The following is a 27148-nucleotide window of genomic DNA, read 5'->3' on the forward strand; positions in this document are numbered from 1 at the left end:
GTGTGTGTGTGTGTGTGTGTGTGTGTGTGTGTGTGTTTGTTTGTTAGACAGTGTAAAGAGAGTCACCGAGGCTCAGGCTACTGGAGGCCTACAGTGTGTTCTGGTGTCATGTCAGCACTTGTGTAACTTTAGGTGTGGGTTGGAGGGGGTTCGCTGGTAATATGACCTTGTTCTGCTGCGCTGCACAGTGAGAACCTGCAGGTCTGACGGACGCTCCACCTTCCCGACAGTTTTTGGTCGTTGACAACCATCCGCGGCCCAGTGTGCCTCTTTCTGTGGAGAAGAGCTTGAAATGGCTAAACAAGGACTTTCCTGTATTCACAGCTTTTTTTTTTATGATCAAGATGCATCATTTCTGATATTTAGGTTACAATGCATCACAATGCAAAAGCTCACTCTGCTCTCCATGAGGCACAAGGCCTGTTAGGAGGTTTTCTTTAGCTCCCTACACTAGGTTTCTCACTTATAGCTGCTAATACTGAAACATGCACATGGCACAGTGTGACCTGTCGAGAGAGGAGCAGATGCCGCCGCCTCTATAGAAGCTGCTGTTGATCTACAATCTTCACTTAGAATATTTTAGACCGGAAAGGACAAATTTGTACAATCTGACATCAGCTCATTTAAAGTTGGTCCATCATACTAGAGTATGAAGCTGATTTTATTCTCAAATGAGTCACTTAAACACATGGTTCACCTCTTCGTTTGACTCTTTGGCCTTGTTTAACCATTAACATAAAACACGAGTATCATGTTTGATAGAATATATGTAATTATCCTCCTTTAAAGGCCTTTGATAGGCACAAAACTACAGGATGTTTGATAGGACACGCTCCATAAATACTCCGTAAATATCAATCTCTAATAGATCTAATGACTAGACTTTAGACTTATGACTTTGCTTTATTTATCCCTTGGGATGACTCCATCAGGGAAATTTAAGCACACAGAGGACAACAAAGATAATTTACAGAAAAGGTACAAAAGGTACAAAGTATAATATAAACTCTTAAATAACCTTAACTTAACTAAATATTGAAGTGGCAAAAAGAATAAGACTCCTTGCACAATATAGTACAAAAAATAAAAAATAATATAAATTCTTAACTAACCTTAACTTAACTAGATATAGAAATGGCAAAAAGAGTAAATAAAACTCCTCCCAAAATTTAGTACAGAAAATAATATAAACTCTTAACTAACCTTAACTTAACTAAATATAGAAATGGCAAAAAGAATAAGACTCCTAACAAAATATAAGAGTGAAAGTGGCCGAACGTTAAATTGCACTGTGGTTAGAGACAGAATTATTGCACAAGTATGATCATTTGCAGTGAATAGACAATTAGATATTGCACAGTTTTGCATTATGTTATGTGAGATGTAGGATGGTGAGGTGGATGATAATATGCAAAGATACACAACTACACACCCACGGACAACTCTGAGCTATAAACCACCTGAATGGAGTACCTTGGAGGACTTGTAAACTCTCCAACTTCATTATTAAATAGTGAATTTCTACTCTTTCAGCAATTTCAATGCAGTTTTACACTTTCAAAACAACAGTGACAGCTGCTATGCAAGGTGTCCAACATACAGGGCCAATTCGGGTGTTAGTGGTGAGGAAGATGGGCATCAATCCACCAACTTCGGAATTGGAAGAGACCCTGTTAATTTCAATCAGTTTTTAAAGTTCTGACATACGTAAATCAAAAAACAGAAGTCAAAATTAAGAAACGAAGACTGAAGTTGAACTGACATTTATGTCTTTTGTGGCGTTTTTTTATATTATGTGTCTCATTAAGGAACCACACATTCTGTCACAACCCTGAACACTGAATGTCAACAGTCAAAGAAAAAATCAGATACTTTAAAATCAGTTTGCTGAATGGTTTCAAGAACATAAAGACCATGATGTGAATTAAATGCTATGGCTTTTAATAGCATTGTTTATGCATCATCATATTCATATAAACAAAAACAACAATGTTTTTTAGTATTTACCCTGTTGGAGAGAATGATATTTGTTGGAACTCTGAAAAGCTGCAGTGCATTTAGGGTTCAAAGAAATCCTTGAATGTCTGATTTGTAAGTATGTCGACGTTAATTCATGGCACTATTTATTACCTGATGAAAGGGCACAACTGGACAGATGTGAGAATGTGTTAGATCTATGGGCGCATTTCTACGTTTTCGTATATTTCAGACGGGAATATGACATCCCCCCCCCCCCCCCCCCGACCCTCCTAAAAAGGGAGGGGGGAGACAGACAGTCATGTCGAGACAAAAATGAGCCACAATATTTGAACAAACCGATCCCAGACTGTCCAGCTTTCAGTCCAGCCCTCCCACACTGAAGTACGTTCCCGCTCCAGCCGGTGTGCGCAGCCGGCGGGGTCCTCTGGCTGAGATGTGGGCTGATGTCGAGCAGCCAGAGGCGGCATGGATGCTCTGTGGCCATGCATGTAGAAAACAGAGAGCCTTATCAGCGCTGAGCCATGTGTGCGCAGTGGGCAGCGCGATGGAGCCGCAGCATCCTCCTCTGTGCAGCCGTCGAGGAATGAAGCAGGAGGCGTGCTGGAGGACTGTTGTATGTACCGCCACACCCATCACACACACAGACATGGAGAAAAGGAGCGTTTAATGTCGGCGACAGCGACATGACAACAGCCCAAGGCTGTATGGATGAGTCACAGAGACCCCCACCATAAGAGATACAGTCACCCTGCAGCAGGAAGATCTGGAGGGCGCAAATATTGATATGAGGAGGAATTAAAAAAAAAAAAAAAAGATAAAAGAAAGGCTGAATGGATGCTGATGCACGTGGGGCCACTTTAAGATAGGTGTTTAAATGGATGTGGACACGGCGTCTCTGTCAGTGCGCATGATACTGCGGCTCCACTACTACGGCACGCTCCAACTCACCTTGAATCGGCGCGTCGGGCGCAGCGCGGCGCGGCGCGCACGGCGCGCACGGCCACTGCTCCTCTCCTGTCATTCCCGTGCGTAAGGCGTAAGGAGGACCAATACACGCCCCAAAGCCTCAATCAGCAGCCAATCCACTGACGGCAGAGGCGGACCTGTGGCTGCATTCTCACACTTGGTTTCACTATGCGCTCGTAAAAACGGCTCCGTCTACTACGATCGCGGCGGCGCAGGTGCTCTGTCTCTTCGGGAGAGGATGCGGATGGAAGGACGGGGGAGGGAAGGGAAGAAGGAAAGAGAATAGGATCATGAGCAGGGGCTTCTGCTAGAGAGACCGCGGGAGGTGCAAGGTCGAATATGAGAGATTGGTTGAACGGGGCACTTTGCGTGGTAATAGCTGGTCGGCAATAGTACTATGATTTGGTATGTGGCCACTCTGATAGCAAGTGTATTCAGCACCAGAGGAACGGCCGCTCAAGGTGAGTTGAAGTGCAATATATCTTGTGCTCTTGTGCCGCCGCGCATTGCTCATCATTTCTGCTGTCTGCCTGTACGATGCTGCTGATTTTTTTTTAACCCCCCCCCCATGTTTGCTCCTATGATCTGTGGGGGCAATTTCATCCTTCACAAATGGCTGCATATCTCTCATGTCACGTGAAAGTTCAGTATAATCGTAAAGCAGATTGTCTCGAAATGGGAGATAATTCAACATGCCAATATCTCCTCAGTGATAGATCCTGACGAATATGGGCTTGATTGATGTGTGGAAGATGAGCCCCCCCTTTTTTGCAGAGGTGGTGGTGGTGATGGTGGTGGTGGGGGGACGACGTGTGCTCTGTATCATCCCATTTGAGTTCTCCACAGTGAGGGGTGTGACCGTATCAGCCCTCAAGATGGAAAAGTAACTAAATAATGCATCACGTGTCAGATAAAATGCACTCTTGGATTTGATAGAGCCCACTGCTGCATGCATGGGAGTCATATGCAGGTTTTTTTTTTTTTAACCCTGCACATGCATTGGGGAGGAGATGGGGGGGGGGGGGGGGGGGGGGGGGGGTGTCACTGTGTGTGTGTGCGTGTGTGTGTGTGTGTGTGTGTGTGTGTGTGTGTGTGTGTGTGTGTCTATGCCCTGAGCACATACAAACTGCCAGCCTCTTCTTGTGCTGATCCAAGAGGTTTATTTATCCATCCCTGCAGCAACAAACGGCACAATATCCTCTTTTGTTCATATTTCTTTTCCCGGGCGCTCTGTATTGACCCATGTACTTACTTAACCTTGCTTTCCCACTTGTGTCCAGATGAGGGAGACATGTGCCAAGCTGTAGGCTGGTTACTGATCCCAATGACCCCACATACCCAGTCAAAACTGGTCTGCTGGCAGGTCTGACTCCTCCTGTGATGTCAGGCGAGGCCCAGACGAGTACACTATGAAAACTTGCTGTAATGCAGCGAAACACGTTTGATTTAGGAACAGATAGTCTCTCAGGGGTGTCTTTCTTTAAAGCACAAATTATCCACCCTATGAAAGGCACAGATGTGGCTTAATAATATCGATCCAAAGGTGTTGTCTGGTATCGACACTGCACTGAAGGTGATTTAAGTCTTACAAGCTGCACCGGAGAGTCACAAATCACACCGTAGCCTATTAGTAATTACAAATGAGAGCAGGTCTGCGTCCTATGTTACACTGTCCCACGATAAGCTGCTGCTCTGTCTGCTTGCAGCGTGATGCTGCACAGAACCGCTGAAATTGCTTTTAACACCAGCTGGGACTGATTTTTATCCACCGTTTGTCTTGATAAAGATAACGCACCAACCTGTCGTCAGATTTAAAGGATTACTGGCAATAATAGGGTTGATTTCTTATCAATAATGTTCTGAGGAGAAAATATGTGTTTTAAGAACACAGTTGAAATATTTGCTGAATGCTGACATGTTAAGAGTAAATATTTACCAAGATGATCCTGCAAGATTGATCTTTATTGTGTCTATTTATTATAAAGTCATAGTTTGTACTTAATTAACTTTGCTAAGCAAAAACAAAGGATTTGTGGATTTTCCTTAGAATATGTGCATTTTGTAACCCCCTGCAGTCGGTGTGTGACATCATGGTTTACATTTTTCACTATTTTCACTCTTAGTGTTTTCCTTGACATCTTCAAAGCGGCATGTTTAGAGCTTTCAAATGTTAAAAACATGTATTTTCCAGTTTGCTGTACAGTGGGTAGATGATGTTGAGGTTAATACGTTTCTCTCTGTTCCTGCTGTCATTGTCAAGTCGGACAATATGCAGTGTTTTACTTGAAATCTGAAAAGCATCCCTTTAAAGCAGTTTCATTCTTGTAAACTGTTTATTATTATAATAGGAGGATGATGTGACTTCCAGTCAATTCAAGTTAACTTTCCTTTTTGTTCCCACTCATTTTCCAGTTCAGTTCAAACAACTTTATTTATCCCTTTCATTCTTCCAAACAACTGTGAATCACTGTTATAATATTGGGGTTAAGATATTAAAATTACAAACCATGATGTTAAAATTTAAAAAAAAAGTATTGCATTTGGCCCAGAGGAGGACTCAAGACGCCAGACAACGCTGTAGGTGGAACTGGAGCTCATCTTTATTCCAACCAAAAAAACGCAAAACCCAAATGACCAAAAATAACAAAGTCCTCGAGATCACAGGAGATAATTACTTAGACTCTAGAAATCAGGACCCTGACTGAGGCCACATTTTCACCTACCCGGGTTGTACAAAAACAGAAATTTGCCCCTTGACATTTACAAAAAAAATCTTCATTGACATGGACCCACAGATACACCTGGTTCTTTGCTACTATGAGCAGCCAAAACTGTAGGGGGCAGTGTAGCGAGAAACATGCAGCCATGATAGCGAAATAAGAGTCCTGTGAAAAACATGAAATCACGAACGGTGCAGGTTATTTGCTGTTCTTTCAGTGAAACATTTTGTTTGTTTGGACCGATAAACAAGTGGCGCTCCTCATAAATATGTTGATAAAATATAAAGTAAAGCAAGAGAACAATCCATCCATTTTCATCACAGCGTTCAAACTGTCACACACAGACGATGCCAATGACGCTTCCGTTGCATATTGTGACGTAAATCTACCTCTCTTTAGATGCAAACGGAGACATAGAGTTTTTCTAGAGCTCCACTGTGGTGACTCTTCACTGAGTTGATGTGTAAATGCAAGACCCAAATTCAGAGAAATATCGCAGTTTTTGTAAATCCCTGCGTACATGTTAACATTGCCAGTTGGAAACTCACAAATAAAACAAGAAATGAAACGTGAACCGTGACTAAATGATGGTTAGAAGCAGAAACATTCCAGTTATTTGACTATAAACTCACACTTAATACCAGTAATGTACTTTCTCAGCAGCTAAGCAGCGTTTCTCCCTCAATTAACGTACTGTCAATATGATACTTTGACTATAATTCCAAAGCAAAATGGTTGAAATTCTTTTTATTTATTTTTTTATTTCTCCTGGTCAAAATTATTATATTAACTCTCCTCAAAAGAATACAAAAAAACCCCTCTAATATTTTTTCTAGCTTTATGAAAAAGTATTTACTATGATTTCTTCTGGGTAATCAAGCATGTTGGGAAAGACTTGTCCATTTCTCTAATCAGTTTCTCTTTGGTGTCATTGTTACTGTGAAGTCAAGAAAAGGGGATCTAATAAAATACAACATATTATTGAATAACCTTTTGTTTGTTCTGGAAAGATTATAAAACGTGTAGCGATCTTTTAAACAGCCTGATTTCATTCAGTTGGCCCAATGGGCTGCTCGCTCCCAACACCAGATGATTAGTTTAAATCCAAAGATGTGAAACTTTTCATCAGAACATTTGTTACGTTTCGATCGATCAAAAAATGGAATAATTGTTGCAGCTTTTGTGATATTCGCTTCCCAACTCAGCCCTCTGAGGCGCAATATCAACGTGCACATATCTGAAAAATCTCAAATTAATCCTTAAAGCGAGCCGCCATGTTTGCACACCTCGTCTGTCAGACGAAGCTGGAACCATATGCTTCACTGTTACACCAGATCGGTTTGTCACAGAAACAAAATGGCCGCTCTCACCTGAACCCAGTCCACTGCTTAGAAATGAATATTTTAAAGAAAGTTTTCCGAGTTAGCCAATGTGGGTGATGTGGTTTAATCTTGTTCATTATCTCCATGTGTGAGAGCAGCAGGTCAGATTTTGAGGTTCCAGCACGCACGAATTCAAACAGATGGTCAGAAAAGAAATTGGTCCAAAACAAAGAAGAAAAGTTGGATTAGGGCGGCTTGGCGAGCCGAGACTTGGCTCCTCTCTTTCGACTGGTATTTTGTTGTATGTGCACTTTGCTCGCTGTAAGGCATAAACACGGGGCGGATGAGTCGACAGCAAAATGTTGGACATAAAATGATTCAATTACTTTTAGGAAACTACACTGGAGGCTCTTTAAATAAAATTGATGGCTAAATGCTGGAAGTGCCTCTGCAATAGCTGCAAATATTCTAACAATGTATGACTGGACAGTATTGTGTAATGTGAGGAATAAATTCAAACTGCCACTGTGATATAGATATAGAGGTGATGGATACTTTTAAAGTAATGATCCATTAAGGCAGTAAAATAGAGGAATCTATCGTGTTTGAGCTTAATGCAATAAATGTTTTGATATGTGGACGAATGCCACAGAATAGATGATTTTCCTAGATAATGTTAGCCTCAAAATAGCCTAAATGATGTATGATAGATTTTCAAAACCTCAGTAATAGCTTTGCTCAGGGTGTTTTTCACATTTACACTTTTTAAAAACACATAAACAAGCACTGCAAATGATCTGGATAATATAATTCATGCTTTACTTCATAATGACCTAAATTGTTGTTTGAAAGCGACATAAAGTGCATCGTGTCGTCTGCATATAGGTGCAGTCTAAGATGGTCAGACTCACAAAATCGTTGGTGAATATAATGCAAAAGGAGAAGAAATCCACATTCTCATATGAAACTGCACTGAATAGTTAATACTTGAGTTAACGTTTGTCCAGTTACTTTAGGTTCAGGTTTAGACAACTGTTGGCTCCAGTGTATTAACAATAAAATCATTTCTATCACTAATTACTATTTCTATAGCATGCAATTATTCATTGCAGCATCACATTTATCTTCTAAGAACCTCAGAAACACATAATGTATGGTTTGTATGATAACTTTAAAGCTACTAACAAAGTAAAGCTGCTCACTCTTAAGTGAGGTTTTATTTTTAAAATGTGAACTGAAGGTTGTGTGTTTAAAAGTTTCCATAATAATTGTAATTATTTATTATATTATAATTTTTAGCTTTAAAAACAACATTTTGTGGCAGTGTTGACATAGAGGTTAGGGCAATGAGCAACTGGAAGTAACTACAGTAACCAGTTGGAGGCCGTCTGCAGACCCGGGGGCTTTAATCCCCCGACTGCTCAGGTTGTGTCAGGAAGGGCATCTGGCGTAAATCTCCTGCCAAATTAAAACATGCAGATCACATGGTCTACTGTATCTGCAGAGATCAAACACACACTTTCCAAAAGAAAATTCACAAAGTACTTCGACAAACAAACACCAACGATCAACAAAAACTCAAATACAAGAAGAAAAACTTGAATAGAGTTTGGGGTGTGACATGAAGCCAGTTTCATATTGTGTGTGTGTTTTGTGAGCACAACTTATGTTGTTGCATGTGTTTGTATTACCTCATCTGACATTTACGGCGCAATAGAAATCCTTCTGGCATCAACCTATCTTTGGAGTTTTTCTGTCAATTCACTTCTGGGGTGTCTCAGGCAAAAAATAAACGTGTATTTTTAGTTGAAAGAAACACCAGGTTTGCTCGTGACTGCTGCCGTTTGCACAGACTTGTCAGGTCAAGCAGCACTGAGGTTTGATGAGTAGAATTCTTTTATTGAGTCCGCTGCTTTGGCATAATAGTCAAGCACATTTGGAGATTGGCTAAACATTGGAAAGTGAGAACAAGTTTTTGGTAGAATAGATGCAAGCAGAGCTACATTACACTTAAAACTGAGCGAACTGACACTGACTCACTCAACACAGCTCAGGTGAGTTTATATTTAAAGACATGCTTCCTGTCATTAATCTCACAAAAATCTCAGTGTTTAGTTTTTTTTAATTTTCCTCACTTCACGAGGAAGTGTTGGGTTTTGCACTGAGCTGTTGCGTCACCCCGCAGTTAGGTGTTTAATTAAACAATCAGCTCAACATTAAAGATGAGGAAAAGTTGCAACTTTATTGAAAAGTCCTCTCCGGGAAGTGTTAAACACACTAAACAAATGAGCTCCTTTAATGTCCGGCGGGCCACATTAGTCAACGGACGTACGCAGAAGGGCTCAGGTGCCGGCCATCAGTCACAGTAACTGGACGTCCGGAGGAGTTTTCTGGTGCCAAAAGCCCATCGGAGAGACGGCATATGGTCACGGAGACCCGAGGTTAGTTCAACAAAGTCAACAGTGACTTGGCAACCAATCAAGGTGAAGCGAGAGGGACTCGGACGGCAATATAGAAGTAATTAAATGTCATTGGCAAGTGTCGGGGAGGAGTGCATTTGAAGGACCATTCTCAGCCAGAGTCACTGACGGCGGCCTGACTCTCCTCTCAGGTCCTGAGCTGGGGCTTTCAGCTTTCCTTTTCTTTTTTGAAGCATTTGTTGGAGCTGGCTTTGAGCCAGACGTTTTTCATCTGTAATTCCTTTCTTGTGAGCAGCCTTTCTTGATGTTTCACAGGAATCTGGGGCTCCCTCGTGAGCCCTGGCCCGGCACACTTGTTCCTAAAAGACGAGGGATTGAGTACGTAGGAGCAGACAGGTTACGTGAGTGTGTCAGAAAATGCCGCTCACGCGTCTGAAAACCTCCCAGAGGGAGGAAGGGGAAGTCTGAAAGGCCCCCTGCTGCTCCCGGGGGTCCGGCCGCAGAGCGTGGCTCAGATAAAAATCTGTGACTTTAAGGGACGCTGCTGCGTTTCATGAGATGCTTATGACAGCAGAGACTTAATTTGTCTGACATGTGCAGTGATTTCAGCACTTTTAATGATGGGCATTCAGCACACCAGTGTCTTGTCTTTGAATTTGTGTGACGGTGCAGTTTAATGACGTTTCCGTTGATTGCTGCTTTCCTGTGTTTGTTGAAAATCGAGTGCAAATATCAAGAAGCCTTAACATTGTTTTTGTTGACAGTTTACTCTCAGAGGAGAACAAATACAATTGATTTCAGTGGAGTTGTTGCTTAATAACTGTCAGGTTTGGTTATTCTAAAGAGAGAGATTACTTTAATCAGAATCTTGATGTGGTGATTTCTTTAAAATTGCAATTTTATTGCGTCATGCATCTTTTATTTTAAACTGACTGTAAAAAACAATGTGAAAATTTCATTACTGAAAACCACCCCAAAATGTTTTTTGACTCCTGAGTTTTATGCTAAATTCTGAAATATTCCACCAAACTTACTCATATTTACTCATATTTCTTTTTGCCCTGTCTGTTACGGATGCTCTTCTTGTGTTGCTCTGGATGAGCATCAATCCAGTCAGTGTAAAAGAAATCAATAAAAGTGTGTACACAGGAATGATCCATTCACTTAATTATACAACCGCTTGTTTTCTTGTCGTATATTTGACCTCAGCATGGGATCAAAGTAAATTCATGAACCAGTTATAATATAAGTCTGATTTACTATATTCTTGATGAAGAAAGGATAAACTACATAGATGCAGGTTTAGTGGTTTCCACTGTTGTTGGGGGAATGAATTGTGGGCCAGGACTTTCTTTGTTGAGTTTGCATGTTGTCCTCTTGCGTGGTCGCCAAGAAAATGTATGTGAGGTTAATTGATGACTGTTCCAGGGTAGATCCTTCAGCGCTCCGCTGCTCTGAACTGATTTAGAAGAAAATTGGATTTTGTGACGGGCTGAAATGTAAAGTCAATTTTTGCTTTTGGTGCAAACGCTGCAAGATCTGGCGAAGGGAAGCATTACTGCAATACTGGGGCCGACAACATGGTTACATAGGCATCTACTGGTTATCCTCCCCAGTGCCACAGGAATTTGCACCATCACTAAATGTTCTCACACTTCATTACATTCAGCAATACGTTTTTACATGACACAGTTGAAGCCGCTCTCTGTGTGAAAGGTTTCCTGAACGCAGCATATCATATGGACATTATAGGATAGAATTGAATCATGTTTTGACTTTTTAATTTCCTTTCATATGTGAACAAGCAGGTTTTTGGCGTGCACCAAGTAACTTACCCTGATCCACCGCACTCGGTCCAATACTCTGCTGGGCTGTGCTAAAATACAGCAGATGTAAAAGCGCTCTAAACTATCACTATGGAAGATGTACAATTTACACAAGCTCATTTTTCAATAAACACAAAATTATTGGCGATCTGATGAAATGTTGAATTTATTAAGCAGGTAATGTTCAAGTAAGCATGTGGTGTTTTTTTGGAAAAGTTGTAAGTGACGACTTAAGTTTTTTTTTAAATGCTGCACACTGCATTATTGTGTGTTGCTATCGCGACAAGAGCCATACACAGAGTGCATGTTGGTCCTTGCATCTTCTCTGCTGACCGGTACTGTGAGACGCTTCATATTAAACTGTACTGAAAGATTTTACTCTCATCCATTCAGAGACTTCTGTTACTAACTACCTCAATTTTTAAGGTCGTAATTGGATGATCTATGATTGTTGGAATACAAATGTTCCGGTCAAAATCCTGCCTTGAAAATGCTACACTGCTATGATGCTGTTCAATTTGAAATAAATAAAGGGGATTAATATAAAACAGCTTCAGTATAAAATCATGGGCATATTGATAAACACAGATGATAACAGATTCTGTATTGTATAATATATATTACATGTCATGTCATCAGAGGTGTACAGGCATGTGAAGTTTCTACTGGATTTTAAAACGTTTCGATCTGAAAACTAACCAGCTATGCAGTGTAGTACAGATAGAAAAGTCAAATCGAGCATGCCTTGTAATAAAGCCAAATGTCCTCAGCTGGTTTCCCACCCTGCTGGTTGCTTTCGCTCAACTGGGCAACAAAGAAAGCACAAGGTCATCCTGCAGGACGTCGACTATTTTTGTGCTCGACTTATTTTCAACTTTCTGAGTGTCGGCATACGTCACCTTCAGTTAGTGGATCTATACTGTAAACATATTCAACATAAGCTCTTAATATGCTTGCAAGGCTGTTTTAGAAGTCATCTCCCCTGATTTGGACCGATCCGTTCACAATTCCTCCACCGACAGCGTAACTTCCTCTGGTCTCTCTCTCTCTCTCTCTCTCTCTCTCTCTCTCTCTCTCTCTCTCTCTCTCTCTCTCTCTCTCTCTCTCTCTCTCCCCCCCCCCCTCCCCTCGCTGATGGCCGTGAGAGTAAAGCCCAGTAATGAGCTCAGGAGAGGGGCTGTGCTCAAGCTGTGGATGGCAGACTCGCAGTACTGAGCATGTGCCAGCTCTTTCTGGTGATGCTCTCTCCCTATCCTCCTCCTGCTCCTCCCCCGCCTCCTCCTCTCTACTCCCTCAGCCAGACCAGTCCTGCGGGAGTCTCCTTGCAAAACACAGCCGGGGGCATTCTGGGAAAGCCAGTTTTAGATCACGTGGCTCGGGTTGGATGGTCCAACCCTCAATCCTCTCCTTCCTGAATGTGTGGAACGGTTTGCTGCAGGCAGCAGGTCTGAATGATGAAGTGACTCAAACTTCAACGTTAGTGAAAGTCAGCATGCTTGAATTCGGTATTATTCAGGTAGTAAATCCGGAGAAGATCAATACTTTGTTGTCATGTAGAATATGATGTCTTTGAGGTTCATATACAAGGTGTTGTAGTGGTTAGCGATCCTCGATGTCCTCAGTTTGAGTTTGTAGCCTTTATGGGCCACGTCTGCATGTTCTCCCTGTGCAGAGGAACTTTTCTCCTGGTATTCTCCCAATACACATGTGTTTAAGGTTAAGGTTGTTTGTATTGTATATGCCCCAGTTGTATTTTTCCATAGTCAGCTGGGATTGGTTGGATAAACTTTGATAAAGCCTTATAAAAGATTAATAGTTTTGTATGACTGAGTCATTCTTTGCGATGATAATTTGCTGATTTAAACTTTAGGGAACGTTTCTTGAAAATGGATCACTTGATGACAAACCCATTGATGATCATTTGGTTGTATATTTTCATGAAACTACCCGTATTAAATATTCAGTAATGGTCAAACGTCAGTGAGTTTTGAACTCTTGTACTTTTAATACTGTTAGATTACTCTTGTAAGAATGTAAATGATGCTACAGTCATCTTAATCATACATTTTTACTATTATTGTTATATTCTTATCAGTACATCTGTATTATTTTCTTTTTCTACTGTTCTATTCATTTATTGTCCGCTTGCTGTTAAAACAATGCACATTTGTAGCACAAATGAAGGAATATCTCGTCTCGTCTCGTCTCGGCTCGTCTTATCGTGGAGTATTTTGCTCTATTTGTTTAGTAAATGAAAAGAAGACCACATATAGATTCTTCTTTGCAGAAGAAAAAGAAATTCTGTTCACTGCTTTACTAAAGCAAAACCAATATGCTTTTATAGAAAAGTCTTTGGAAGAAGCTGTGTGAAATATTTATTCATGAAAACTTCTTAAAACAATGTTTGTGCAGCTTAAGTTGTGGTAATTCAAAGTTAGATTAAACTCTGAGGAGGTTTTTACTCACTGGTTACAATAAAACTACAGGCTCACAGATTAAAACAATAAAACCAATACAAACAATGGATGAAACTATTTCACAGTGAAAAAATTTACATTTAAAGTAAAACTTGGGCTTTTGGAGAATTCTTTTTTTTTTATCAAAATAAAGAATAACTCCTTCAAGTGGCAAAAAGGAACAATCATTCTTGTTTTCGTAAAAGAAAAAAGTAATATGGGCAGAAATACAGGAAATTAAAAAAAACAACCAAAATTTATTTGGCAACGTCAGATAAAGTACGTTTAGAGCTGTGAGCTTCTGCTCTGCGTTTCTTGAAGGTGAATCAGCTTTAATCACTTTACATGGATGTTGAATCGTAGCCCTGCATTCGGCACTAAGACCAGACCCCCCCCCCCCCCCCCCCCCCCCCCCACCCAGCACATCGTGTTTAACACAGGCTGATCTCAGAACGCCGGAGAGAATAACAATGTTTGGCAGCGAGGCAAATGACCTGATGTGAACGTGGAAGCCGTTCCAAGGTTCTGGGGCTGCGGCTGAAAATGCCCAGTCAGCTCGGAGCACAAGTCCAGATCTTGGAGCGATAACAAAGTCATGATTTCACGACTTAAGTAAGTGACAAGGAGTTTAGGGATGTAGCTGCTCTGATACATAGAGACTCTACAGTTCTAGGTAGAAGAGCTTCTTTATGAGGTTTCTTGAACAAACAATCCCTACATGGCAATTAAATTGCCTCTCTGAAGCACCTTTAGGAGATTTACCTCGTGGAAATGCAGTTGCAGAAATATGCAAAGCTGTCATGTCAAAATGCAACTGTTTAGGAAGAATGATTTTCAGCATCTTGTTGGATCTAACGCTATTTTCACACTGCAGATTTCAAAGTATAGTTGCTACACATTTCTGTGTGTGTGTGTGTGTGTGTGTGTGCTGGTTTTGAACATCGAATGCATTTAGATTTAAAAAAAAGTCTGAACATAAATATCATTAACAATAGCCTTTTGTGGAGTAACGGCTTCTAACTAATTGAATTGGTTGAACAGCTCTATCGGCGCCTTTTGTGCATCAATCAATGTAAAGTGTAAAAAGTAGACAAACTTTAAGGTGGCATAAAACAGGATTGAAAATGATTGGTATATTAAACCATTAATGACCTCTGTGCAGGAATGAATATATGAATGAATTTTTGGGGATTTTCTACATGTGCATACAAAATAAAACATGCAAATATATATTAATCATTTTGATGACATGTAAAAAACCAGAGGATGACACAAAGAAGTCATAAAAAAATGAAATGAGTAATAATAAAAAATCCATAAAAATATGAAATAGTGACATTATAGTCAACAATTTAACACAAAATTGTACAAAAATATGGTGCAAATTTAGAATAAATAGATAAATACAAGTTCTACCTATACAAATCTATTGAATAAAATCATTCATCACAAATGCATCTATAGATCCCAACATAAGTGATCACAGACCAATTAATCATAAAAAAAGAATAGAACAAAATGAAATAACTATAAACTATGCATGACAATTTAGTTAAAAAGTATATAGGAATAATTAAGTAGTTTATATGGATTTCAATAGAAACCTTTTAACTTGTTTTTTAAAATCCTGTTTGTTGGTGTTGGACTGGACATGTGTGGGTGAGCCGTTCCAGACTGCAGCTCCACTGTACTTGAACGTGCTCTGACCCAGCGTGGGTCACGGTATCTATAAGATGTCAAATTCCCTTTAATGATGCAAAAGGAACAATTAATGAGGATCCAGCACTGAATAGCATTCAAAGTGTGAACCAACCTGCTGGGCAGTGTGCGCCTAATGTTGCCGACCTATATGTTGTAAGCACAAGTGGATCTTCTTTGTTTCCTCATTAGCTCGTGCTTGATGGAGTAGAACGGGCGACGGAGCGCCATCTCCTGATATGAATCTGTGAAATTACATTGAGCGCAGTGGGTTTTAAACACAATGAGCAGTTCTTGGCCCTCTGATTATTCAGGCCTGTGGGTTGGCGATAAGCATCTCGACACTCAGACTGGGCTCCACCGAACTGATAATATCGAGGCACTTCATTAAAGAAGGCGGAGCGGAGTCGTCTTGGTGAGCGGCGGTCAAGTATTTGATCACATACAGTGAACCACCTTTACCAGTAATCGATGTTCAATGTTGAAAGGCGTTTAACCAATTGAGATAATCACTGTTGTTATCAGGCTGAAGCAGGACGCGGGTCCTGTCACTTCTTCTTCATCATGAGCCTCAGAAACCAAAAACACTGAACGAGTAAAATAAGTATTTAGGAAATATTACTGAAATGTCGCTGTCATGCAAACACACACATGTCAAGCAGAATGTAGATTACATCTTATTTTTTCTTATTTGTTCATAAGGAAAAAATATATATGATGCTAATATAAGTAAAAACATTAATAATGATAAGCAAGTTAAATGATGCCTTTTGCAAAGCTGGCCTATCAAACCTACAGCCTGGGGGCCAAATCTCATCATATAGGTCCCATCTGGATTGATGAAGAGTTAAAATGACAAAAAAAAGACATTGACTTGAAGTTTTTCATAAAAATTGCTGTTTCTAATTTATTTCCTTGGCTTTGCAATTCAGCGAGCTTAGCCCAATACTGAGACTCAAGCTTATATCAGTGAGAAATGTAGCTACCATTAAAAAATAGTTGAAACTGCACTTATTCTTTAAAATATTTTGCAACTAAAGAAATAGAAATTGTCTAGATAATTGTATTTAAAGATCTTTTTTCAATTGGTCTCACTTAAAGTTAAATTAATCTTAATGTGAACCAAACTCATATTGACCAATTTGTTCCAGGTCTTTTAAACTTGACTTGTTAAAATGAAACAGCTGTGATGATAAACTAGTGTAATCAGAGCTTTTCTGCTTTTCCTCGGCACACTACAGAAACTAGATGTCTTCTCCGAGAGCTCTGGACACATTTATCACATCTGCAGTGTGTCTTTCCTCTTTCTGTTCATCCACCTGCCCATCAAGGACTTGTGCACCTCAGATGAGTGTTGAATCCACAGCGAGCGGCTCTCGTGTGGCTCGAGTGTCGAGAGTCGTAGAAAGAGGAAGTGAGAGCCGGAGAGAGTGTAAATTACATGGCAGTGGCTACGATTGGAAGATATTTGGAGCCAGCGTTGTTCTGTGGATGTCTGAGCAGCTCATGCTGTAGTAGATCATGTGATTTATTTATTGCATGTAGACGGGTCATGCAGCAGCATCATGTAGAATGTTTGCTTTATTGTGGTCTAATTGAGGGATTTGGTGCGCCTCTGGCAGTGCAGCGTCCTGCTCCGTCGCTCCGCCCTCTGTGTCTTTGGCAGGCCCGGCCCATTTCACACATCCTGCCTCGCTCTCTTCTCACCGCCGTTCAAGCAGGTGTCAGCACATCCACTGCATCCCTGACTGAGCATTGCTTGTCAGTGAATGCAGGCTGACATTTTTTTTCGAGCCTTTAATTGACATTAACAAGGTGTAAAATAATAGATCAGGTTTATTTTGGACCTTTCTTGTATAAATGTTGGAAAGTTGGAGTATGTTTGGATATTTTATCTATCTATCTATCTATCTATCTATCTATCTATCTATCTATCTATCTATCTATCTATCTATCTATCTATCTATCTATCTATCTATCTATCTATCTATCTATCTATCTATCTATCTATCTATCTATCTATCTATCTATAAATTGTATTTATTTAATATTGGAGAAGGGAAAGAATTAAATACGTTTCACTTTTTCTTACTGTTTTTAATTGTGAGCTCTACATATATATGTGCAGTTCTATGTATATGTATGTAGATAGGTGTGTGTATGTTGGATATAGATTCATTTATCTATATCAATTGTTAATAAAGGATTCAAATATAAGTGCATGTGTATGTGTGCATGCGTCCATGTGCATAAATGTAGATGAATTCCTATTGGTATATATAGATTTTTTTCTCTTTTGTATTTTATGTCTGTTTTGACATGTCTGGAACAAATTATTATTATTAATAATAATAATAATAATAATAATAATAATAATAATAATAATAATAATGATAATAAAGGTAATGCCGGAGGTGCAAGTGGCATTTACATTTTAATATATTGTTATATTTAAGTTTGTTTGGAAAATGAAGGAACTTGAATAGTTGCTTGGCTGTTACATTAAAAAAAAAAAATATATATATTAATCTCTTCTAATATGTTTGCCGCAGTGACGGAATTAATTGAGTCAAACGGTGGCATGTGGCCATGAGGAAGGAAGGAACTTGTGATCGTTAGTTAAATTCTGTTTTACCTTCTGTTTTGCCTCAAAGGTGAATGTGGAATTTTGTGTCTGTTTGTGTTTGACATCACTTCATATTGTACATTCATTGTGGATAGTAACTGTTGGAAGTAAATCTGAGTGCAGAAGTGCCAAACGCAGTATGGATCTCACAGTAGGCGGCTGTGTTCCTACTTCCTGGTTGGCAGACAGCGTTCAATATGTTTAGGGGAACACTTTGCACACAGCGGTTATGAATGGAGCCTCTGCAGCCGAGGAGTTTTGTAGAGAGCTTGCGAGAGAGGAAGAGATGTAAGGGGAAGCGTGGTGATTAACTATGAATGATAGAGCAGCAGGAATCTGAACCTTTTTTCCAGTAGTAAGTAAAAGAGAAATCAGTGCTTTCACTTTAAAGGCTGTGTGCGGTTTATGTTTCTTGCGCTTCCTTTGGCAGGAATTGAGTTTGATGTAGAATCGGCCTGCTTGTTTGAATTTTGCAGGGATTAACACAGAGATCTACTTTATAGACACACACACACACACACACACATTCAGGCCATTCACTGATGTGACCTTCAGCACACACAGGCTGGCATTCAATTACCGCCCTGTCAGTGGCCCATCCAGCGCAGTGGCTGCGCGTCCTTGAGACTCTCTCTCCAGCCTCCGTCCAGTCTATATTCCATTACATCCTCCACATCAGGAGCTCCGTCCAGCCTGATGTGCCGCTCATATCCTCCTCGCTATGCAGCAGACACACACGTATACGCATTTCAACTTGTGATAGATCCTTTACCAAACCTCCAACTGCAGTGAGCAATGCTCATCCCCGCTCATCCCCACTCATCCCCGCTCATGCACCCAATCAAATCCAAGCATGAGGTCAATATTAGATTTTAGTTTTGCCAGATGCAGAATTGTCGGATGTTTTTTATCGGTGAATCTGAGCTCATCTAGAATCGTCTCATACTGAACTCCCTCGGTTTTTCATATTTTGTGTTATTGGACGTTATTACCATCACAACATTTCCCCGGCTCAGCTCTGCCTGATTATTGCAAAGAAAAAAAAAAGAAAAAATGCCTTGAGAGGCTATTTACTGTACAAATCTGTGATCATTACTGAAAGTACAGTGTAGTACTTTTCTTGCAACAAGCCATTTTAACCCGCTGCCACTTGAAAAAAAGAAAAAAACCCACTGCAAGTTGAAATGGCTGGTGGATTTAACCCCGCGCTCCCCTGCTGTGCTGCTGAGGCGATGTGACAGCTGCTGACTGAACCTGAACAGACGCGTCTTACTGATTCATGGTGTTTGTTACATTTCATTGTCTGAATCAGTCAACACATTTCGGTTTGCTTGTCAGTTTGTTAGGAATTGTATTGATCGTTTATCACCATAAAACCATATATAAATAAAGATTGCTGCGACTGATTATGTGCATCAGTCAAGCTCTCAATAAGTGAAGGTGTTTACAGCTTAAGTCAAGGTGTCAAACATGCGGCTCAGAGACCAAAACAAACACACCAGAGGGTCCAATCCAGCCAACAGGACAATGAGTCATATTGTAAAAATCTTAAAGACATTCAACACCATTTTTCTGTAAAAGTCTCCTCTGATTGATGTGTTTTAGTGAGAGTTTAACTTTAACTAGCCTTTCCACCAGAGTCTGGAAAGGTACATTAAGAACTTTACATGAAATGTAAACTTTCTCCTAATGTGTTTGCACATTTGGAGTTATCTAAAGGATTATGTCAAATTATGGCTATTTGTTTGAAGGATAATTGAAAAAAAGAAAAGTTGACTTCCTGGTTTTGGAATTGTTTTCCTCTTCAACCCTTTTACTGCGAACCTGTTTCATACACGCTTTTCACACCACTAACTCTTAGACGTGTGTCTTAGTGTGTCCGGTGATCTCTGGATTACTCATTTGGATGAGTGTCTCCTTTCATTTTTTTTTTATTCATTGTTTGTTTTTCTTGCTTGTTTGTTTTTATTTGTACATGTTCGGGAATAAATAAATGATTATCTTGAGAATTTGAAAACTCCCAGAAAGAAGATAAATCTCCACAAAAATCTCTAAAAACACAGTAATATTGAAGAACTGCAGATATTTAAAGTTGGCGTTCTCTCCATCAGGCCCTGTTTACACGGATATGATTTCAAGTGAAAACGCAAAACGTTGGTTGTTTTTGGGTCAGTCTTTACACGACAGTGGTGCTCGGCGACACTGGAAACAAAACTTTTTGACAACGGCTCCCAACGTAGGATTTCTCTTCATATAGCGCCTTTCAACCGCTCTGGTAGTCCCAACACGCTTTACACTGTTCATCACATTCACCCATTCACACACACATTCACACACCAATTGAGGCGGCCACCATGCAAGGCAATCAGTTCAACCATTAGGAGCAGTTTGGGCTTCAGTGTCTTGCTCATGGACACTTCAACGTGTGGACATGTTGCGATGGGGAATCGAACGTACGACCTTCCAAATGGGTGAGGACCGCTCTACCAACTAAGCCACAGTTACAAAAACAACAGACAATGCCTTGCATTGTAACTACATCTTTTTTGACGTTTTTTGTTGCCATGTAAACGGACATTGTTTTCAGAACGTTGCCTTATGAAGGTGAAACCTTTCAGATTAAATCGAGCCTCAGAGCTACACGTGTTTTGAGAAATCTACAGCCATAAAATTGGAATCAATCCAGACTGACAATAACCATAGTCACAAAAAATTAAAAATAAAGAATTTCTGGTGTCCTTCAACCCGTTGGTCGAGGCAACCTGAAGGTTTACAGCTCAGGAGTTTCCACGAGGCTGGATTGAGATCATGTATAATAACATGATAATAAAAATAAAGAAAAAAAATGTAAATAATAAATTCTGCTTTCGATTCCTAAATTCAGCCTTACCTTTTGAGCACATCAGATCATTTGAGGTTTTTGCCTCATCGTTTCTTCCTCATTGCCACTAGATCATCTCCATCCTCTCTCTCTTCTCTTACTCACTTTAAACTCCATTTACTTCAGCTCATGTCTGTTTGCTTCATACGTCCTCGCTGATTCACCGTCTTCCTGATCCACTGTTTTACTCCTGCTCACCTTCATTCCTCTCCAATTAAAAAGAATCTCTTCTGATCAATACTATTCCTTCTTGTTAATAATGAATTCACTGCCTCTGTGTGCATCAGTAAGGATTTGTCTTTGTTACATATGTAAGTGGATCTTTCACCTCAGATTTAATGATCGTTAGAAAAATATATTGTGACAGTTTGCATTTATGCTTTTGCCTAAGGTGTAAATTGATTCTCTCTAAACAAATGGAAGGTTTGCCAGGAGAATGAATTGAAACTTTGTACGTCTTCCTTAGAGGAACCTGCTGATATGGAGCGCTGCCAGCTCGCTTCTCAGCTGTTTGTGTTTGTAAGTTGTGAGTTTAGATAAATGTCAGAATATTTAGTTGTTTTATTGCATAGTCTCCTTTATTGTCACAAACATGGAGCTGGTTTGCGAAATATAGATCCTCGACCTGTCTGGAGATGTTCTAGTCGTTTCTTGATGAGAGTGTGTGTCACAGAAACCTTTGTGTGTTGGTTTCAAATGGCTGAACTTGTTCAAGACTCCTTCTACAATGACGAATTCAGTGCAACCAAACGTTTTAAGGAGAAACAACTAAAACTCAATTTTGATGTGGATTAATCGCTGGTGAGATTTGAGCAGCTGAGAACTCACCAACAACCTGATGACTGTAAGAAAGCATCAGGAGGAATTCCTTCATTGTGCACATAAATGCTGAAAAAAATGGCACTTCTGCAGTTTGCTTGTGCTTTTTGTCTTATTGGAGTTGATCAACCTGCACCAGAGGACCGGAGAGTTTGCATGATGGCTGGTCACCAGGATGCATTTGGCATGTGAACAAATGAACGACACTAATGCAGCAATTGTACCGGTGTTCATTTCAACTGGACCAAACCTGTGAATAGAATCTCAATTTAATTCTTCTTCCTCTTTGGTTAAAGTCACAAAGTGCTAGAACAGAAATACCTGAAACTGTTTTACTCTTTTCTTTAATCCTGGAGAAAAGATCTTGAAGGACACGTGAGTCTCTGAAGATTCGCGCATCGTCCCCGTCTGTCTGCTCAGCAGTCTGCTGTTCACCTGCAATGTGCGAGAATCGCTATAATATGGCTCTCTGCAGCGATGGAAACACAACAGTAACAAGTAACAGGAGCCTTGTGGTTTTTTCAGGGATGCGACACACGAAACCTCGGCTGTCTGAATCCATTTTTTTCAAGACTGTCAGCACACGACGGCTCAAAAGTAGAAATATGTTCTGCTGTTCAATAAGAACCTTACATGAACATGTTAACAGGAATCTATTTTGTTAGATGAGGTCTTCAATATAATTCAGATCATACAGTTTTTAACAACATAGAAAGTTCATATTTCCAGAGTCAGGTGGCTCTGAGGTCGTGACAGTGAATTGGATATTGGGACTTTTGGTTAATCAGAAGAAAATATGTTGATTTCGTTACGTTTACGTCGTTGATCGCTGATGGGAATGCGAGTCAGTGAGTCTCCCTCTGACTCTGTTCCCACGTATTTAACCAAAACCAAACAGCGAGGCATTATTCACTCTGCATTTCGCTTTTGTACCTGAACTGTGGCCCATATATGTGATTTATCTGACAGGTGACTGACTTGTTGCCCTCCAGGAATTCATGATCATGGTAATAAATATGCTACGGGCCAAGGATGGATAACATAAAACATATTGCTCTGTAGGATTTATTAGATGTCTGATTTATGCAGATCTTAGTCAACATTTCTGCCTCTGTGTGTTTGTGGCGTCTCAGTCTTCGCTGTGTGACTGGAGACTTCAGGTGACATTCACGGTGCCAAATCAATCATGGATTGCAATCATCTCCCGACTGTACCGATCCCTTTATGTGTAGGGTGCTGTTTATTTGGAGGGCAGATCCTCGCACTGCATTTATGACTTGTTGAGCACATAAATATTTCCCCCTGAATAAGCTCTCATAAACGCTATTGGGTCAGCGTGTCTCCATTAAGAAAATGAAAAGTGGTGACCGAGCCAGTGCTGATTGTCCCTTCATGAGGATCTCATAAGGCAACCAAAGATTTATTATCCCAATGATATACATCAAGCCAAATCCTCAAATCCGCCTCAAGGACCTGAAAATACTTCAGCAACCTACGGAGAGAAAACAATGGGTTTCAGCGGAACGCACTGTTGTGGCAGAAGGTTTGAGCCTGTGCTTCAGGTCAAGTGACTCTACTTACTCCAAACCAAACAATGTGTGCAGTGTGTTTCATTATGGACGGAAGCCTGCCCTCTCTTTCATTCTGCAAGCCGCACAGCTCGAGTGTTGCGATACGAAGGCACTCGGATCATTTGTTAACAAACACACATGTTGTATGATGCCAGGCCTTACGGGACCACAGTGGATTTTTATCCCACTATTTATATCCTCAAAGGCAGAAAACATTTGGCCACATGTAGCTGGAATTCATTAATACAGAAGGTTTGTTCATATTATGATCACAATAACTTGTCAAATTCTAGAAATGATCACACATTTCTACATCAGTGTAGTAATCCTGATTCACCACATAATACAAACTGAATTGTGCCCCTGGTGGTCAGATTGGTGTATTGCAGTTAATGTCTTAATTTCTCACATCTGGAAAGTGTCTTGCGTTGCTATGACAACTACCAGCTGTGGCACTTTGGGTTAGTAGAATTTATATTTTCTTGATTTTTATTTTCTATTTTTGTTTGTTTAAACCAAAACATAAAATTAAATATTAAGTTATTATTTTTTTTTTTTTTTATAACTCTTTTTTTTTATACATACATTGATATCTGTTATTTGGATGTTAAAGCTGAAGCTATAAAATACATACACAAATTCACCTGGATGCTGTGAAGGGAACAAGTCTGATTGTTAATGGTGAAAGTTGAACTACAACTCCAATGACATGACAACTTTTGAGGAAAAAGAGGAAAAACTGTATTAATAAAAAATAATTATTCAAGAAATTAACAAGGGGGTAGCGTTTGTGAATACATAGACAGAATATTTGCTCATCCAGCATTCATTCATTAATTTATAGGACGTCACTCAGGTTTCTACTAAACCAGAATACTCTTTCCCAAATATGATACAAAAAAAATCAATTTCTGTGAAAATGACCTCGTTCTCAGGCAGAAAAATAAATGGTCGACAGTTCTGTTGTTGATCATGTGAAATGTCTGCTGCATAAGGTGACATGTTCATTTGTGGTGTGGAATTCCAAATGCTCCTTTTAATAATCTCTGTTACATTTATTGAAGTGAGAAAGTCACCAGACCTGCTGTTATTTTCAGAAATGTGCCCACTGAGGGATTCCCTAGTTAATTTTGTCTTTCTAAACAGAATTGTTCATACAAAAACGTTGCATCATACAACACAAGCTGATTTATAATATTGCCCGAGTTATTTAAACCTTGTTGTGTTCTGTTGGGATGTCAGGTCTCACTGTGTGCAGGTTGCAGGGCTGCAGAACTCTTTCCCATCTCGTTCGGTTTGCGATCATTACGTCTTCTGACGGGCTGCACTGTGTTTCACCAAACACTGATTCCCTTTTAGGTATCATAATGAAAAATAGCCTTTTATGACTGTGAGGACCTCCTGTCCATCGGAGGTCCATGAGGGCTGTTTAACGGTCGTGTGAGCCTCACTTAGGCATTCATTCATGTTTCATTTAGTTTGTTGTTGCTCATTAGAGAAGCATGGTTGTTTTGTTACTCCTTTATTAAAGAGGCAACAGCATAGCAAAGGAGATTTCAGCACAGGGGCCGTAACTGGCAGGCCACAGCTCCACTTTAAAAAGTGTAATTTGATTAAATCTGCTCTGTTTCAGTCGAGAATCTGTGCTGGCTGAAGAGAGCAAAGTGGATTAACTCTGTCACCGGATAATGCAGATTAAACTGGTAAACACAATCGCTGAGTGGAGCGTATGGTGCGTAGGGGTGGAGTTAGACCTTTGGGTTTTTTGACATGAAAACTGGGTGAAAATCTGAAGGTTTTTTTTCTTCAGCGTGTGACCTGAGAATTCTGACAGTGGTGATGGAGACATAATCACAGAAGGCAGCACTGCCCCGAACCTGTTAAAACCCGTTAAAAAAATGTTCCCTGATAATAGAAATGACACAGCTAATGAAAACGTTAAGTTATTCAGATGGCGTTTCTCTAGAGTGAAACGTCAGCATGTCTCTTGATCCCTGAAGCGACCCCTCCCCCCCTCCCCCCCCCCCCCCACCACCACCACCACCACCACCAAAGGGGGCTGTGTGGGTAGTCGTGCTCGGCCCGGCGGTGGAAGATTCAGGCCAGCTCAATGAACACAGGGGTGGCAGCTGAGAAAATCCATTCCCAGAGTGAGCGTTCTGCTGAGGCAGGTACGCCGACCTTTGAGTCATCTGATAGGTCAACGCTCGGCAGCGTGCCTGGACATCCGTGGCTGAGTGCCAGGCCCCGGTGGTGCTCATAGTAAAGCTCATCTGAGCAGCGGCCAGCGATGATCAATGGAGCCCCTTGGCAGCTCATTTATAGTACAGTATGGCACCGACCACAAAACACTCCACCAACAGATGCAGGTGACAGATGACGGCAGGCCGGTGGGACAAGGCAAGCTGATGAAAGGGAGAGGGTTTACCCGTGATCACGCTGACCGTTCAGAGTGATCGCCGCCGCCGCCGCCTCGACGCTCACCGTGCTAGACATTAAGCAAAATGTGCCTTCAATCCATTGATTTAGTCGATCACCTTTAATTGCCATCCAATTATTGTTTGTAAATTAGTCTTGGATGACTTGAATGCAATGAGATTTTTCTGCTTGGTCTGCAGGAAATCAGCGAGATCATGAGTTTTTTTTTTTTTTCTTCCTCCAGCATGTGAGGTATTAAACTCCCTCTCCGTCTCCTCAGGTGCCCACGGAGTGAGAGAGGAGCCCCGGTTCGTGACAGCACGCGCTGGAGAGAGCGTGATCCTGGGGTGTGACGTGTCCCCTCCCCTGGACGGCCAGCAGCCCCCGTATGTGGTGGAGTGGTTCAAGTTCGGAGTGCCTATCCCCTTCTTCATCAACTTCCGCTACTACCCTCCTCATGTGGACCCAGAATACACTGGTAAGACCCTCGCAGTCCAGCTCTGGAAGTTACCTGTAGCCCATTGATTCTGAAAATTCTGAATTAATGAAGACTCTGATGCATATCAGGAAGAGCTTTTGCCAAGATGCCAAGTACAGTAAATCCTTAAGATTTCATCTTGTTGACGCTGCAGCAGAAACGAAGGATGAATTTTACATTGCACAGTGAGAAACGGTGGCCCGGTGAGGCTGGAGAAGAGCATAAAAAAGTACAACTCGTGTTGAATTTTACTCTTTTACAAGTACAAGGACTGTAGTACTGAACTGTGTGGTGTTGCCTGCCTTCATCCGATCTGCCGTGACCCTGGATTTGATGGATGCTGTTAAAAATATGCAAGTAAAACTACAAAGAAATACCCTCAGAGGGAAAACCTCTTTCAATCCCTCAGTATATGAATGAATGAATCTTTATTTCGAACATACAAATTGAAAAAAGATAATATTAAATAGAAATATTCAGATGAATAAAACAAAAACAGCACTAATATATATGTGTGTGTGTATGTGTGTGTGTGTGTGTATATATATATATATATATATATATATATATATATATGTGTGTGTGTGTGTATATATACCCAAACAATTACTACAGACAATGACCATAAACTCAATAAAAAATCTAATATTAATAAGACCCTCTGCTAGAAAATACAGTGAAATGCCCAAAATTGTTCTCCTATAGCTGTTGCATTATGGGTGTTTTTACAAACTCAGCTTGACAGCACGCCTATATAGCTAATGCTAGTTAGCTAGCTTTCATGACAGCGTCACAGCTCAGGTTTCAGTGTTTCAGTGTCTCTTAAGATATCTGTTAAAAAAAAAAAAATCGATGTTTTCTCTGTGACATTTTTTACCATTTCCATGGTGGTTTGCCCGGATTGGAGCCTCTTGTGGCCCAGTTTTGGCCTATGAGCCTTATGTTTGACACCGCTGACAGAAGATTT

At 40.5% G+C, this 27148-nt stretch overlaps 1 protein-coding gene across 1 annotated transcript in view; it reads left to right on the forward strand.

Annotated features, from left to right (window-relative positions):
* Window positions 1-3343: 3343 nt before the first annotated feature.
* igsf9ba (immunoglobulin superfamily, member 9Ba) overlaps window positions 3344-27148 on the forward strand; it is a gene marked incomplete at both ends in the record, with an annotated part of 85185 nt that continues 61380 nt past the window's right edge. The window contains 2 exons of the mRNA XM_080460076.1: window positions 3344-3407; window positions 25984-26181. Coding sequence (XP_080316202.1) covers window positions 3344-3407; window positions 25984-26181 — 262 coding nt within the window. The remainder of the gene's footprint in view (window positions 3408-25983; window positions 26182-27148) is intronic.

Source organism: Lipophrys pholis, assembly GCF_963383615.2.
Source record: "Lipophrys pholis genome assembly, chromosome: 3".
Lineage (NCBI taxonomy): Eukaryota > Metazoa > Chordata > Actinopteri > Blenniiformes > Blenniidae > Lipophrys > Lipophrys pholis.